The sequence below is a fragment of the Ranitomeya imitator genome, chromosome 2 (genome assembly GCF_032444005.1).
Source record: "Ranitomeya imitator isolate aRanImi1 chromosome 2, aRanImi1.pri, whole genome shotgun sequence".
Lineage (NCBI taxonomy): Eukaryota > Metazoa > Chordata > Amphibia > Anura > Dendrobatidae > Ranitomeya > Ranitomeya imitator.
This window is the reverse complement of record NC_091283.1, coordinates 605,496,540-605,510,617: the sequence shown is the minus strand read 5'-3', so window position 1 is coordinate 605,510,617 and position 14,078 is coordinate 605,496,540. Positions and strand designations below refer to the sequence as shown.

The 14,078-nt window shown below is 47.4% G+C and overlaps 1 protein-coding gene across 1 annotated transcript in view; it reads left to right on the top strand.

Annotated features, from left to right (window-relative positions):
- The first annotated feature begins 4,339 nt into the window (after nt 1-4,339).
- Nucleotides 4,340-14,078, top strand: part of DGKE (diacylglycerol kinase epsilon) — a 49,444-nt gene continuing 39,705 nt past the window's right edge. Inside the window, exons 1-2 of the mRNA XM_069752443.1 lie at nt 4,340-4,799; nt 6,061-6,220. Of these exons, the coding sequence (XP_069608544.1) occupies nt 4,393-4,799; nt 6,061-6,220 (567 nt within the window). The 5' untranslated portion in view covers nt 4,340-4,392. The remainder of the gene's footprint in view (nt 4,800-6,060; nt 6,221-14,078) is intronic.

Sequence of the window (14,078 nt, the reverse complement as noted above, 5' to 3'; positions counted from 1 at the left end):
GTTTGTGTAGATCTGATAGTGATGGGCATACATTTTCAGCTACAGGAGGAATCGGGGAAGAAAATGCATGTTTGTTCATAACTGTGACACCTGCCTATAAGCCCCAAATCAATAGTGGCCATATAACTGACACCAGTTATGCAATATTTGATCTCTGGGTAACACCAATAAAAAATATGGCGGAGATCATAAACTTCTGCGATCATCCGGAGAGCATTTATCGCATAAGATGAGAATTTCATCAAATTTTGAGGGGCTGAGAAGGATCCACGACCTTGCCCACGTGAGGTAATCAAGGGGGGGGGGGTGTGGGTGTAACTCAGTTGTTCATAAAAGGTCAAGCCGAATCCAGTAGAGAGATACACTTCTCTGTATGCAGGATTACCGTCTGATGGACATTCTGTCTGACATGTCCCTAATGTGTCCCAAAATCAGGTGAGTACATTGAAATGTTATTGAGGTATACAATCTCAAATTTGCCCAAAAGATGACAGATAAAATTTGATTTGATTGATAAAATTTGAAAAACGGCGGATCAGTCAAATCAAATGGCATGATCAGGTTTTCGAAAAGCCCTTCAGGGATGTTAAACGCTGTTTCCCACTCATCCCTTTCCCTGATTCTAATTAGATTATAGGCCACCCTGAAGGTCCAATTTGGAGAACCATTTTGCCCCAACAATCTGATTAAACAAATCTGGGATGAGCAGAAGGGGATAAGGATCTCAGATGGTGTGGAGAAACTGGGTCAGTGGGTGCTCTCATTTGCTGGCCTGACTGCTTTTAGCAAGACTGCATGGACCAGGGTTTATACTACTGAACGACCACTCTATCTCCCCGTGGGCAATACACTACACAGACAACACAGGGTTAGGGTAAAACAGTGTGGCAAAATTTACTGAACCACAACACCCAATAGCAAACAGAACAATCCCAGCAATTACCCCCAAGATAGTGCACAGTACAGGGTCTCACCCTTCCACTGACATGCCTAGATTTTGGTAAATGTTACGTCAGAGCTCCCAGGGTCGCTATTCCACCTGTGATACACACACAAAGAGATATCGACAAGCGTAGGGAGATGACAGAGAACAGTCCATAGAGTCCGTACAAGGTCCAAAGCCAGTTGACATGACGTCAGAGCTCCCAGGGTCGCTATACCACCTGTGATACACACACAGAGAAGAGGTAACGACAAGCGTTGGGAGATGACCGCGAACAGTCCATAGAGTCCATACAAGGTTTAAAGCCAGTTGACACGAGAGTCACCACCTGGCTTTAAAGCCAGTTGACACGAGTCACCACCTGGCTTATCCAACCATCTCCATGGAATCAGGTGACCAGCAGGTCCCAAAGCCTGGCTTTCTCCAAACATATCCATGGTTCAGAGATGGTAACTGGCTCAGATCTGTGTACTTCCAAAAGGAGCCAAAAACCCCTAGGTTGATTCCTATAGAATCATAGTTCCTTGTCCCTCGTGATGGTGCCATGATGTATTGGCTGCAGTCCTCTCTCTCGTCCATTGGGTGTTTTGCAGAATGTCCGGCTGGTAGCTCTGTGTTTATGAGATCTGCTCTATGAGTCTTTTTATACCCGAGGCCTGTAAGCTATTTTTAGAAATACCCAGTGTCCTTCAGTCCCCCTGACAGCCTTTCCTTATCTACCTTCGAAGTCAACAAACTGGTTACAGAATACAATACACATTTAGCATATCAGCACACAATAAACAAAGATGAACACATACTATGTACAAGTCACTATTACAGACTAAGGGTGCCGTCTCACAGTGGCACTTTGGTCGCTATGACGGCACGATCCGTGACGCTCCAGCATCGCACCATTATCGCTCCAGCGTCGTAGACTGCGGTCACACTTCGCAATGCACGACGCTGGAGCGATAATTTCATGACGTGTTTGCGATGTAGAAGCTGTTGGTTACTATGCGCACATCGTATACAATATCGTGCACACCTTTGTTACACGATGCGATCATGCCGCCACAGCGGGACACTTAACGACGAAAGAAAGTTTCAAATGATCTGCTACGACGTACGATTCTCAGCGGGGTCCCTGATCGCAGTAGCGTGTCAGACACAGCGAGATCGTAAGTATATCGCTGGAACGTCACGAATCGTGCCGTCGTAGCGATCAAAATGCCACTGTGTGACGGTACCTACACAGTATGTTAAATAGTATATCAGTTTGCAAGTCGGTCTTCTTGATGCACATGACATAAACACTTAAATCCACAAGCCAATATACAGTTAAAAAGTCAATTCTTTTTGGTTTGCAATAACATAGTCTTCTGGGTAATTAAGATATACTCTGGTTTCTTCACAGATGGTAATCCGATTTAACTCACAAAAATCCATATAAGGACACAGACTTCCAGCTGTTTGTCTTTTTTTTACAAAAAAGAAACCTGCAGCAACGGGGGAAGAGGAAGGTCTGACGTGTCCCTTCATGGAACAGTCATAAGTCAGATGAGGAGGCAATTCCTGGCACCCCTCTTCAGAGAACACCTCCTCAAAACTGGACAGAAAAGAGGGTAGAGTTTTGGTGGAAACGGAAGGGAGAGGTATTAAGACAGTTATTCAAACAGAAATCACTCCATTTTTCCCTCACCCTAGACTGCCAAACTACAACTGGGTTATGCGTAACTAACCACTGGAGATCCAGTACAATAGGAGTAGGAAGACCTTCAAGCACATAGAAAGAAATGTGTTCTTTATGAAGGACCTTAATGTGAAGGCCTAAATTATGAACCACCTGTGTGAAACACCCCTGACCAGAATCAATAGAAAATATGGGGATGTGTTATGCCAGAACACAAGAGAAGCCATGAGTCCGGCCAAACTGTCCATCCACCATATTGGCCACTGCCCCACAATCCAAGAAAATATCTTTTACTTTTTTTTATATAGCGCTAACATATTCTGCAGCACTTTACAGTTTGCACAGATTATCATCGCTGTCCCCAATGGGGCTCACAATCTAAATTCCCTATCAGTATGTCCTTGGAATGTGAGAGGAAACCAGAGTACCTGGAGGAAACCCACGCAAACTCAACATCTGCAAGGACAACATCTGCAAGGAGTCTATTAGATGCTCCAATTCTGGAGCTTTGCCCTGTTCTTCCCACTTGCCCTGTAGTGGTGGCAAGTGGGGTAATGAGGGGTTAATGTCACCTTCCTATTGTAAGGTGACATTAAGCCGTCTTAGTAATGGAGAGGCGTCAATAAGACACCTCTCCATTACTATATGTAATATAGTTCCATTCCTATAGTTGTTAAAGGGTTAATCAAACACATCACACAGTAAGAAAAAAGTCTTTTAATGAAATCAATATACACAATTTTTCCATCTTTATTAGTCTGCCATTCCAAGCGAAGCCCTCAATCTCCTGGAAAAAAATGTCAAAATAATAAACCAACAATATATGCCAGCTGATTTTCCCACGCTGAAAAGTTCATTTTAGTTCAGGCCGGCAGGGGGCGCAGCTTCAGTGATGTCACCGCTAGTCACTGAAGCTCCGCTCCCTCCATTTCATTCTTTCACCAGTAGTTTACAGCCGGGGCGGTCGCATTAGCAGCACTCCCGGTTGTAAACTGTACATTCCCCAGATATGGATTACAGCGTGGGACTGACTGTACACTGGACAGGTATGGGCTTTTCTTTCATTCACTGTCACCTGCTTGCGCTGCTGCCGGCAGAGCAGGGGACAACGGACCACACGCTGGGGAACAGCGCTTACAGTAGCGCTGCTTCCCCGGTGGCTGTCCATGCACACTGAGGACAGTGTGCACTGTTCTTTGTGTGCATGTGTGGCACGTTTTGCAGCCCGTGTGTTAGGGTAAAAACGGACATGTCTCTGTGTTGGGTAAAAACGGACATGTCTGTTTTGCACATGGTCCGTGAAAACACGTTGACATGTGCATAGACCCATTCATTTGAAAACTGTCACTACACGTACCAGAGACACTGACGTGTGAAACCGGCCTAAGCTGCACTCACACATACGGATCCCTTACGTTAATAGATGTCGGACTAGATCCAGTCCTTGTGCTGTCTGGTTATTGGGCAGCACACCGACACTGTGCACATGTGTGACTGCAGCCTTCATGCTGCCCCCCACATATTCCACCTAAGATTTTTCCCTTTGGGGTGGGAGGCAGCTAGGTCTTCTGATGGGGGTCCCCATGATTTCTGTGAAGCCATGCATCATCATCCTCCTCTTCTCCTCCGTCCCCGCTTCCTGATCGGTCATGTGACCCGCACATCATGTGACTCTTACGTCATCGCCCTCGCAGCCCGTGCAGCATCTGCCCAGCAGTGACTGTCGGAAGCGGTGGAGTTTCCGTTGCTGACAGATGTCGTGACCGCGGTGTCAGCCATGGACGAGGCGGCGGGCGGGGAGCGCGGCCTGAGCCTGGCGGTGTGGACGGTGTGCGCCGTCACCATCCCCGTGCTCATCACCCTGTGGTGCAGTGTGCGCCGCTCTCGGCGGAGGAGGCTGGCGGAGGACGGCAGGCACAGCTGGCAGGACACGGACCTCTTCGGCAGACCCACGTACTGCTCCGTGTGCGAGCTGCACATCCTGCGGGGGGCCTGCTGCCTGTGCTGCGGCGTGTGCGCGGACGAGCCGTGCGTGCGGAGAGCCGGCCAGCGCTTCCCGTGCAAGGAGGTGATGGGGCGCGGCGGCATCGGCCACCACTGGGTCCGCGGCAACGTGCCCCTGTGCAGCCAGTGCGTGGTGTGCGGGCAGCAGTGCGGGAGCCAGCCCAAGCTGTGCGACTCCAGGTGTGTGCTCTGCGGGGGAGGACTACACGGCCCAGCATGCTGGTTACATAACGCGTACATGTGACGTCCCCTTCTCCACCATTATTACTACAGATGGTCTCAGCACCCATCCGCCACCTTGGTAATCCTTGGCTGATGGATGACATCTCCGCCACCTGCGGTTCTTCTTTTAATTACCCGGCTTAGCGCAATGTCACATGCTTCATGTCAGTGGGGACATCGGGGGAGGGGCAGGGGTGGATCTCCGGGCCCCCACCCATTGGACATATCCAGGGCCTACAAGTCAATACTCATCTACTCTACTTGTAATGATATTAGATAATACCGTAGAGAACAACAAAGACCTTGCTCCCTGCATTGCTGCCTACAGCGCTCCCTGGGTTACTGCCTACGGCGCTCCCTACGTTGCCGCCTACAGGGCTCCCTACGTTGCCGCCTACAGGGCTCCCTACGTTGCCGCCTACAGGGCTCCCTACGTTGCCGCCTACAGGGCTCCCTACGTTGCCGCCTACAGGGCTCCCTACGTTGCCGCCTACAGGGCTCCCTACGTTGCCGCCTACAGGATTCCCTACGTTGCCGCCTACAGGGCTCCCTACGTTGCCGCCTACAGGATTCCCTACGTTGCCGCCTACAGGGCTCCCTACGTTGCCGCCTACAGGGCTCCCTACGTTGCCACCTACAGCGTTCCCTACGTTGCCGCCTACAGGGCTCCCTACGTTGCCGCCTACAGGGCTCCCTACGTTGCCGCCTACAGGGCTCCCTACGTTGCCGCCTACAGGGCTCCCTACGTTGCCGCCTACAGGATTCCCTACGTTGCCGCCTACAGGGCTCCCTACGTTGCCGCCTACAGGATTCCCTACGTTGCCGCCTACAGGGCTCCCTACGTTGCCGCCTACAGGGCTCCCTACGTTGCCACCTACAGCGTTCCCTACGTTGCCGCCTACAGGGCTCCCTACGTTGCCGCCTTACTGCCTACAGCGCTCCCTACGTTGCTGCCTCCAGGGCTCCCTGCGTTGCTGCCTACAGCGCTACCTGCGTTGCCGCCTGCAGGGCTCCCTGCGTTGCTCCCTACGTTGCTGCCTACAGCGCTCCCTACGTTACTGCCTGCAGCGTTCCCTACGTTACTGCCTGCAGCGTTCCCTACGTTACTGCCTGCAGCGCTCCCTACTTTACTGCCTGCAGCGCTCCGTGCGTTCCTACATTATGGGGCAGATTGTACCATCTTCGTGTTGTATAATAATTGTCTATTCTGTTGCTATAGGTGTATCTGGTGTCAGCGGACCGTTCATGATGACTGCATGGGAGGTCATCTAAAGACGGAGAACTGTGATCTCGGAGAATTTAGAAATCTCATCATTCCTTCAAACTATCTGTGGGCTGTTAAACAGCTGAAACGGAGCAAAAGTGTCGATTATATGAAGGTGAAACCGACTTTATCCATTTTGTTTCAATCATTATATTCAGCAACAGGAAGAAAAAAAAAATCACTAGAATCATTCACCTTTATTAAATATGTATTCACACTATGATGTACTCTTAACCCCTTCAAGACCCAGCCTATTTTGACCTTAAAGACCTTGCCGTTTTTTGCAATTCTGACCAGTGTCCCTTTATGAGGTAATAACTCAGGAACGCTTCAACGGATCCTAGCGGTTCTGAGATTGTTTTTTCGTGACATATTGGGCTTCATGTTAGTGGTAAATTTAGGTCAATAAATTCTGCATTTATTTGTGATAAACACGGAAATTTGGCGAAAATTTTGAAAATTTCGCAATTTTCACATTTTGAATTTTTATTCTGTTAAACCAGAGAGATATGTGACACAAAATAGTTAATAAATAACATTTCCCACATGTTTACTTTACATCAGCACAATTTTGGAAACAAAATTTTTTTTTGTTAGGAAGTTATAAGGGTTAAAATTCGACCAGCGATTTGTCATTTTTACAACGAAATTTACAAAACCATTTTTTTTAGGGACCACCTCACATTTGAAGTCAGTTTGAGGGGTCTATATGGCTGAAAATACCCAAAAGTGACACCATTCTAAAAACTGCACCCCTCAAGGTACTCAAAACCACATTCAAGAAGTTTATTAACCCTTCAGGTGCTTCACAGCAGCAGAAGCAACATGGAAGGAAAAAATGAACATTTAACTTTTTAGTCACAAAAATTATCTTTTAGCAACAATTTTTTTATTTTCCCAATGGTAAAAGGAGAAACTGAACCACGAAAGTTGTTGTCCAATTTATCCTGAGTACGCTGATACCTCATATGTGGGGGTAAACCACTGTTTTGGCGCACGGCAGGGCTTGGAAGGGAAGGAGCGCCATTTGACTTTTTGAATCAAAAATTGGCTCCACTCTTTAGCGGACACCATGTCACGTTTGGAGAGCCCCCGTGTGCCTAAAAATTGGAGCTCCCCCACAAGTGACCCCATTTTGGAAACTAGACGCCCCAAGGAACTTATCTAGATGCATAGTGAGCACTTTGAACCCCCAGGTGCTTCACAAATTGATCCGTAAAAATGAAAAAGTACTTTTTTTTCACAAAAAAATTCTTTTAGCCTCAATTTTTTCATTTTCACATGGGCAACAGGATAAAATGGATCCTAAAATGTGTTGGGCAATTTCTCCTGAGTACACCAATACCTCACATGTGGAGGTAAACCACTGTTTGGGCACATGGTAAGGCTCGGAAGGGAAGGAGCGCCATTTGACTTTTTGAATGAAAAATTATTTCCATCGTTAGCGGACACCATGTCGCGTTTGGATAGCTCCTGTGTGCCTAAACATTGGCGCTCCCCCACAAGTGACCCCATTTTGGAAACTAGACCCCCCAAGGAACTAATTTAGATGCCTAGTGAGCACTTTAAACCCTCAGGTGCTTCACAAATTGATCTGTAAAAATGAAAAAGTACTTTTTTTTCACAAAAAAATTCTTTTCGCCTCAATTTTTTCATTTTCACATGGGCAGTAGGATAAAATGGATCATAAAATTTGTTGGGCAATTTCTCCCGAGTACGCCGATACCTCATATGTGGGGGTAAACCACTGTTTGGGCACTCGGCAGGGCTCGGAAGAGAAGGCGCGCCATTTGACTTTTTGAATGGAAAATTAGCTCCAATTGTTAGCGGACACCATGTCGCGTTTGGAGAGCCCCTGTGTGCCTAAACATTGGAGCTCCCGCACAAGTGACCCCATTTTGGAAACTAGACCCCCCAAGGAACTTATCTAGATGCATATTGAGCACTTTAAACCCCCAGGTGCTTCACAGAAGTTTATAACGCAGAGCCATGAAAATAAAAAATAATTTTTCTTTCCTCAAAAATGATTTTTTAGCCTGGAATTTCCTATTTTGCCAAGGATAATAGGAGAAATTGGACCCCAAATATTGTTGTCCAGTTTGTCCTGAGTACGCTGATACCCCATATGTGGGGGTAAACCACTGTTTGGGCGCACGGCAGGGCTCGGAAGGGATGGCACGCCATTTGGCTTTTTAAATGGAAAATTAGCTCCAATCATTAGCGGACACCATGTCACGTTTGGAGAGCCCCTGTGTGCCTAAACATTGGAGATCCCCCAGAAATGACACCATTTTAGAAACTAGACCCCCAAAGGAACTAATCTAGATGTGTGGTGAGGACTTTGAACCCCCAAGTGCTTCACAGAAGTTTATAACGCAGAGCCATGAAAAAAAAAAAAAAAATTATTTTCTCAAAAATGATCTTTTAGCCTACAATTTTTTATTTTCCCAAGGGTAACAGGAGAAATTTGACCCCAAAAGTTGTTGTCCAGTTTCTCCTGAGTACGCTGATACCCCATATGTGGGGGTAAATCACTGTTTGGGCACATGCCGGGGCTCGGAAGTGAAGTAGTGACGTTTTGAAATGCAGACTTTGATGGAATGCTCTGTGGGCGTCACGTTGCGTTTGCAGAGCCCCTGATGTGGCTTAACAGTAGAAACCCCCCACAAGTGACCCCATTTTGGAAACTAGACCCCCAAAGGAACTTATCTAGATGTGTGGTGAGCACTTTGAACCCCCAAGTGCTTCATAGAAGTTTATAATGCAGAGCCGTGAAAATAATAAATACGTTTTCTTTCCTCAAAAATAATTATTTAGCCCAGAGTTTTTTATTTTTCCCAAGGGTAACAGGAGAAATTTGACCCCAATATTTGTTGTCCAGTTTCTCCTGAGTACGGTGATACCCCATATGTGGGGGTAAACTACTGTTTGGGCACATGCCGGGGCTTGGAATTGAAGTAGTGACGTTTTGAAATGCAGACTTTGATGGAATGCTCTGCGGGCGTCACGTTGCGTTTGCAGAGCCCCTGATGTGCCTAAACAGTAGAAACCCCCCACAAGTGACCCCATTTTGGAAACTAGACCCTGAAAGGAACTTATCTAGATGTGTGGTGAGCACTTTGAACCCCCAAGTGCTTCATAGAAGTTTATAATGCAGAGCCGTGAAAATAATAAATACGTTTTCTTTCCTCAAAAATAATTATTTAGCCCAGAATTTTTTATTTTCCCAAGGGTTACAGGAGAAATTGGACCCCAAAAGTTGTTGTCCAGTTTCTCCTGAGTACGCTGATACCCCATATGTGGGGGTAAACCACTGTTTGGGCACACGTCGGGGCTCAGAAGGGAAGTAGTGACTTTTGAAATGCAGACTTTGATGGAATGGTCTGCGGGTGTCACGTTGCGTTTGCAGAGCCCCTGGTGTGCCTAAACAGTAGAAACCCCCCACAAGTGACCCCATTTTAGAAACTAGACCCCCCAAGGAACTTATCTAGATATGTGGTGAGCACTTTGAACCCCCAAGTGCTTCACAGACGTTTACAACACAGATCCGTGAAAATAAAAAATCATTTTTCTTTCCTCAAAAATTATGTTTTAGCAAGCATTTTTTTAGATTCACAAGGGTAACAGGAGAAATTGGACCCCAGTAATTGTTGCGCAGTTTGTCCTGAGTATGCTGGTACCCCATATGTGGGGGTAAACCACTGTTTGGGCACACGTCAGGGCTCGGAAGTGAGGGAGCACCATTTGACTTTTTGAATACGAGATTGGCTGGAATCAATGGTGGCGCCATGTTGCGTTTGGAGACCCCTGATGTGCCTAAACAGTGGTAACCCCTCAATTCTAACTCCAACACTAACCCCAACACACCCCTAACCCTAATCCCAACTGTAGCCATAATCCTAATCACAACCCTAACCCCAACACACCCCTAACCACAACACTAATTCCAACCCTAACCCTAAGGCTATGTGCCCACGTTGCGGATTCGTGTGAGATATTTCCGCACCATTTTTGAAAAATCTGCGGGTAAAAGGCACTGTGTTTTACCTGCGGATTTTCCGCGGATTTCCAGTGTTTTTTGTGCGGATTTCACCTGCGGATTCCTATTGAGGAACAGGTGTAAAACGCTGCGGAATCCGCACAAAGAATTCACATGCTGCGGAAAATACAACGCAGCGTTCCCGCGCGGTATTTTCCGCATCACGGGCACAGCGGATTTGGTTTTTCATATGTTTACATGGTACTGTAAACCTGATGGAACACTGCTGCGAATCCGCAGCCAAATCCGCACCGTGTGCACATAGCCTAATTCTAAAGGTATGTGCACACGCTGCGGAAAACGCTGCGGATCCGCAGCAGTTTCCCATGAGTGTACAGTTCAATGTAAACCTATGGGAAACAAAAATCGCTGTGCCCATGCTGCGGAAAAACTGCACGGAAACGCAGCGGTTTACATTCCGCAGCATGTCACTTCTTTGTGCGGATTCCGCAGCGGTTTTACAACTGCTCCAATAGAAAATCGCAATTGTAAAACCGCAGTGAAATGCGCAGAAAAAAACGCGGTAAATCCGCCATAAATCCGCAGCGGTTTAGCACTGCAGATTTATCAAATCCGCAGCGGAAAAATCCGCAGAGGACCAGAATACGTGTGCACATTCCTAACCCTAACCCTAACCCTAGCCCTAACCCTAACCCTACCCCTAACCCTACCCCTACCCCTAACCCTACCCCTACCCCTAACCCTACCCCTAACCCTACCCCTAACCCTAACCCTACCCCTAACCCTAACCCTATTCTAACATTAGTGGAAAAAAAAAAATTTCTTTATTTTTTTATTGTCCCTACCTATGGGGGTGACAAAGGGGGGGGGGGGGTCATTTATTATTTTTTTTATTTTGATCACTGAGATAGATTATATCTCAGTGATCAAAATGCACTTTGGAACGAATCTGCCGGCCGGCAGATTCGGCGGGCGCACTGCACATGCGCCCGCCATTTTGGAAGATGGCGGCGCCCGGGAGAAGACGGACGGGACCACGGCTGGATCGGTAAGTATGATAGGGTGGGGGGGGGACCACGGGGGGGGGATCGGAGCACGGGGGGGGGGATCGGAGCACGGGGGGGGGAATCGGAGCGCGGGAGGGGTGGAACGGAGCGCGGGGGGCGTGGAACGGAGCACGGGGGGGCTGGAATGGAGCACGGGGGGGTGGAACGGAGCACGGGGGGGGTGGATCGGAGTGCAGGGGGGGTGATTGGAGCACGGGGGGGTGATTGGAGCACGGGGGGAGCGGACACGAGCACGGGGGGGAGCGGAGCACAGGGCGGAGGGGAGCCGGAGCAGTGTACCGGCCAGATCGGGGGGGTGGGGGGGCGATCGGAGGGGTGGGGTGGGGGCACACTAGTATTTCCAGCCATGGCCGATGATATTTCAGCATCGGCCATGGCTGGATTGTAATATTTCACCCGTTATAATGGGTGAAATATTACAAATCGCTCTGATTGGCAGTTTCACTTTCAACAGCCAATCAGAGCGATCGTAGCCACGAGGGGGTGAAGCCACCCCCCCTGGGCTAAACTACCACTCCCCCTGTCCCTGCAGATCGGGTGAAATGGGAGTTAACCCTTTCACCCGATCTGCAGGGACGCGATCTTTCCATGACGCCGCATAGGCGTCATGGGTCGGATTGGCACCGACTTTCATGACGCCTACGTGGCGTCAAAGGTCGGGAAGGGGTTAATGGATCCCGGCATAAAAAGCCCAAACAGATCAAGACGCCTGTTATCTTTGCTGAATCAGGATGTACTAGGCAGATGTAGCAGCGCTGAGTTGTCTGTCACAAAGCACACTATATACAGTGGAAAAATAAGTATTTGATACACTGCTGATTTTCTAAGTTTTCCCCCCTACAAATAATGGAGAGGTCTGTAATTTATCATAGATACACTTCAGCTGTGAGAGACAGAATCTTCAAGCAAGATCCAGAAAATCACATTGTATGATTACATAATTAATTTACATTTTATTGCGTGAAATAAGTATTTGATACAATAGAAAAACAGAACTTAATTCCTGAGAAACGTCAGGGATCAGCCCAGAACTACACTGGAGGACCTGGTCAATGACCTGAAGAGAGCTGGGACTACAGTCTTAAATATTACCATTAGTAACACACTACGCCGTCATGGATTAAAATCCTGCAGAGCATGCAAGATCCCGCTGCTCACACCAGCACCTGTCTAGGCCCATTTGAAGTTCCACATGACCATATTGTTGATCCAGAGGAAGCATGGGAGAAGGTCATGTGGTCAGATGAGACCAAAAGAGAACTTTTTGGTATCAACTCTACTCTACGTGTTTGGAGGAAGAAGACTGAGTACAACCACAAGATCACCATCCCAACTGTGAAGCGTGGTGGAGGAAACATCATACTTTGGGGGTGCTTTTCTACAAAGGGGACAGGACGATTGCATCATATTGAAGGGAACATGGATGGGGTCATGTATCGTGAGATTTTGGCCAACAACCTCCTTCCCTTAGCAAGAGCGTTGAAGATGGGTCGTGGCTGTGTCTTCCAGCTTGACAATAACTTAAAAAACACAGCCAGGGCAACTATGGAATGGCTCCGTAAGAAGCATTTCAATTTCCTAGAATGGCCTAGCCAGTCTCCAGACCTGAACCCAATAAAAAAATCTTTGGAGGGAACTGAAACTTAATGTTGCCCAGTGACAGCCCCCAAACTTGAAAGATCTGGAGAAGATCAGTATGGAGGAGTGGGCCAAAATCCCTGCTGCGGTGTGTGCAAGCTTGGTCAAGAACTTCAGGAAACATGGATTTTGTAATTGCGAACAAAGGTTTCTGTACCAAATATTAAGTTCCGTTTTTCTATTGTATCAAATATTTCATGCAATAAAATACAAATTATGTTAAAATCATACATTTCGATTTTGTTTTTATTTTTAGATGCTGTCTCACAGTTGAAGTGTACATACAATAAAAATCAGTCCTCTCCATTCTTTCTAGGTGGGAACACTTGCACAATATATATAGTCTCCTTGAGGCCACGTTCAGTATTTGGTCCGTATTTTACCTCAGTATTTGTAAGCCAAAACCAGGAGTGGGACAGTCAGAGGAAAAGTATAATAGAAACACGTCACCACTTCTGTATTTATCACCCACTCCTGGTTTTGGCTTACAGATACTGTAAAAGTAAAATACTGACCAAATACTCAGGGTGAATGGGGCCTATGGATCAGTCGGACCTCTGTATGATTCCGCTCCCAAAACGAACCAGTCCAGATAGCCCAATGCAACATGCCAGTTGTAAAGATAAGAAAAACCGCCCATACAAGGTGACTTATTGGAGTAGTAAAGTGTCCCATCCTGACTGGATTCACCTCAGAAAGCTGGAGGGACCATAGGTGTGCTCGTTGTAGCTCCTTCAATTTGTGGAGTCATGTAGTTTCCCCTTAGCTAGTAAGGAAAGTGTAGACAACAGGAGGTTCCATACTGAGGACTCCAGACCCTGTCACTGCGGGCTGGGCATCCAAGGGTGGAATAGCGTGTGATGGTATCGGGGTAACATTAGCTTTATCCTCTAGATATGTCCTGCAGCAGGAGGTGGTGAAGGGGGTGGTATTATGGGTATGTTCGGCTCCTAAACACCAGCTCCTAGCAGTTGCGATAAGGCTATATAGTTAGTTTCCAGGCTTTGCGTGTATCAATAATCCCCATCGTGAGGCTGATAAACTAAGAGAAGTGAAATATAACCCACAAATAATACCACTGAAACTAAGTTATACAGCTGACAAATGTCTGATATTTGGTGGGGTAGATACTGGAATGTATGAGCTCCTGATGGGTATGATGTCACATGGGGGTACCTACCAGGAGCCCATACATTCTACCCACATAATGAGCCTGATGAGCCTTCTTTGCAGCAGAGCTTTTCAGGTCATTTGCATATAAGAAAAGC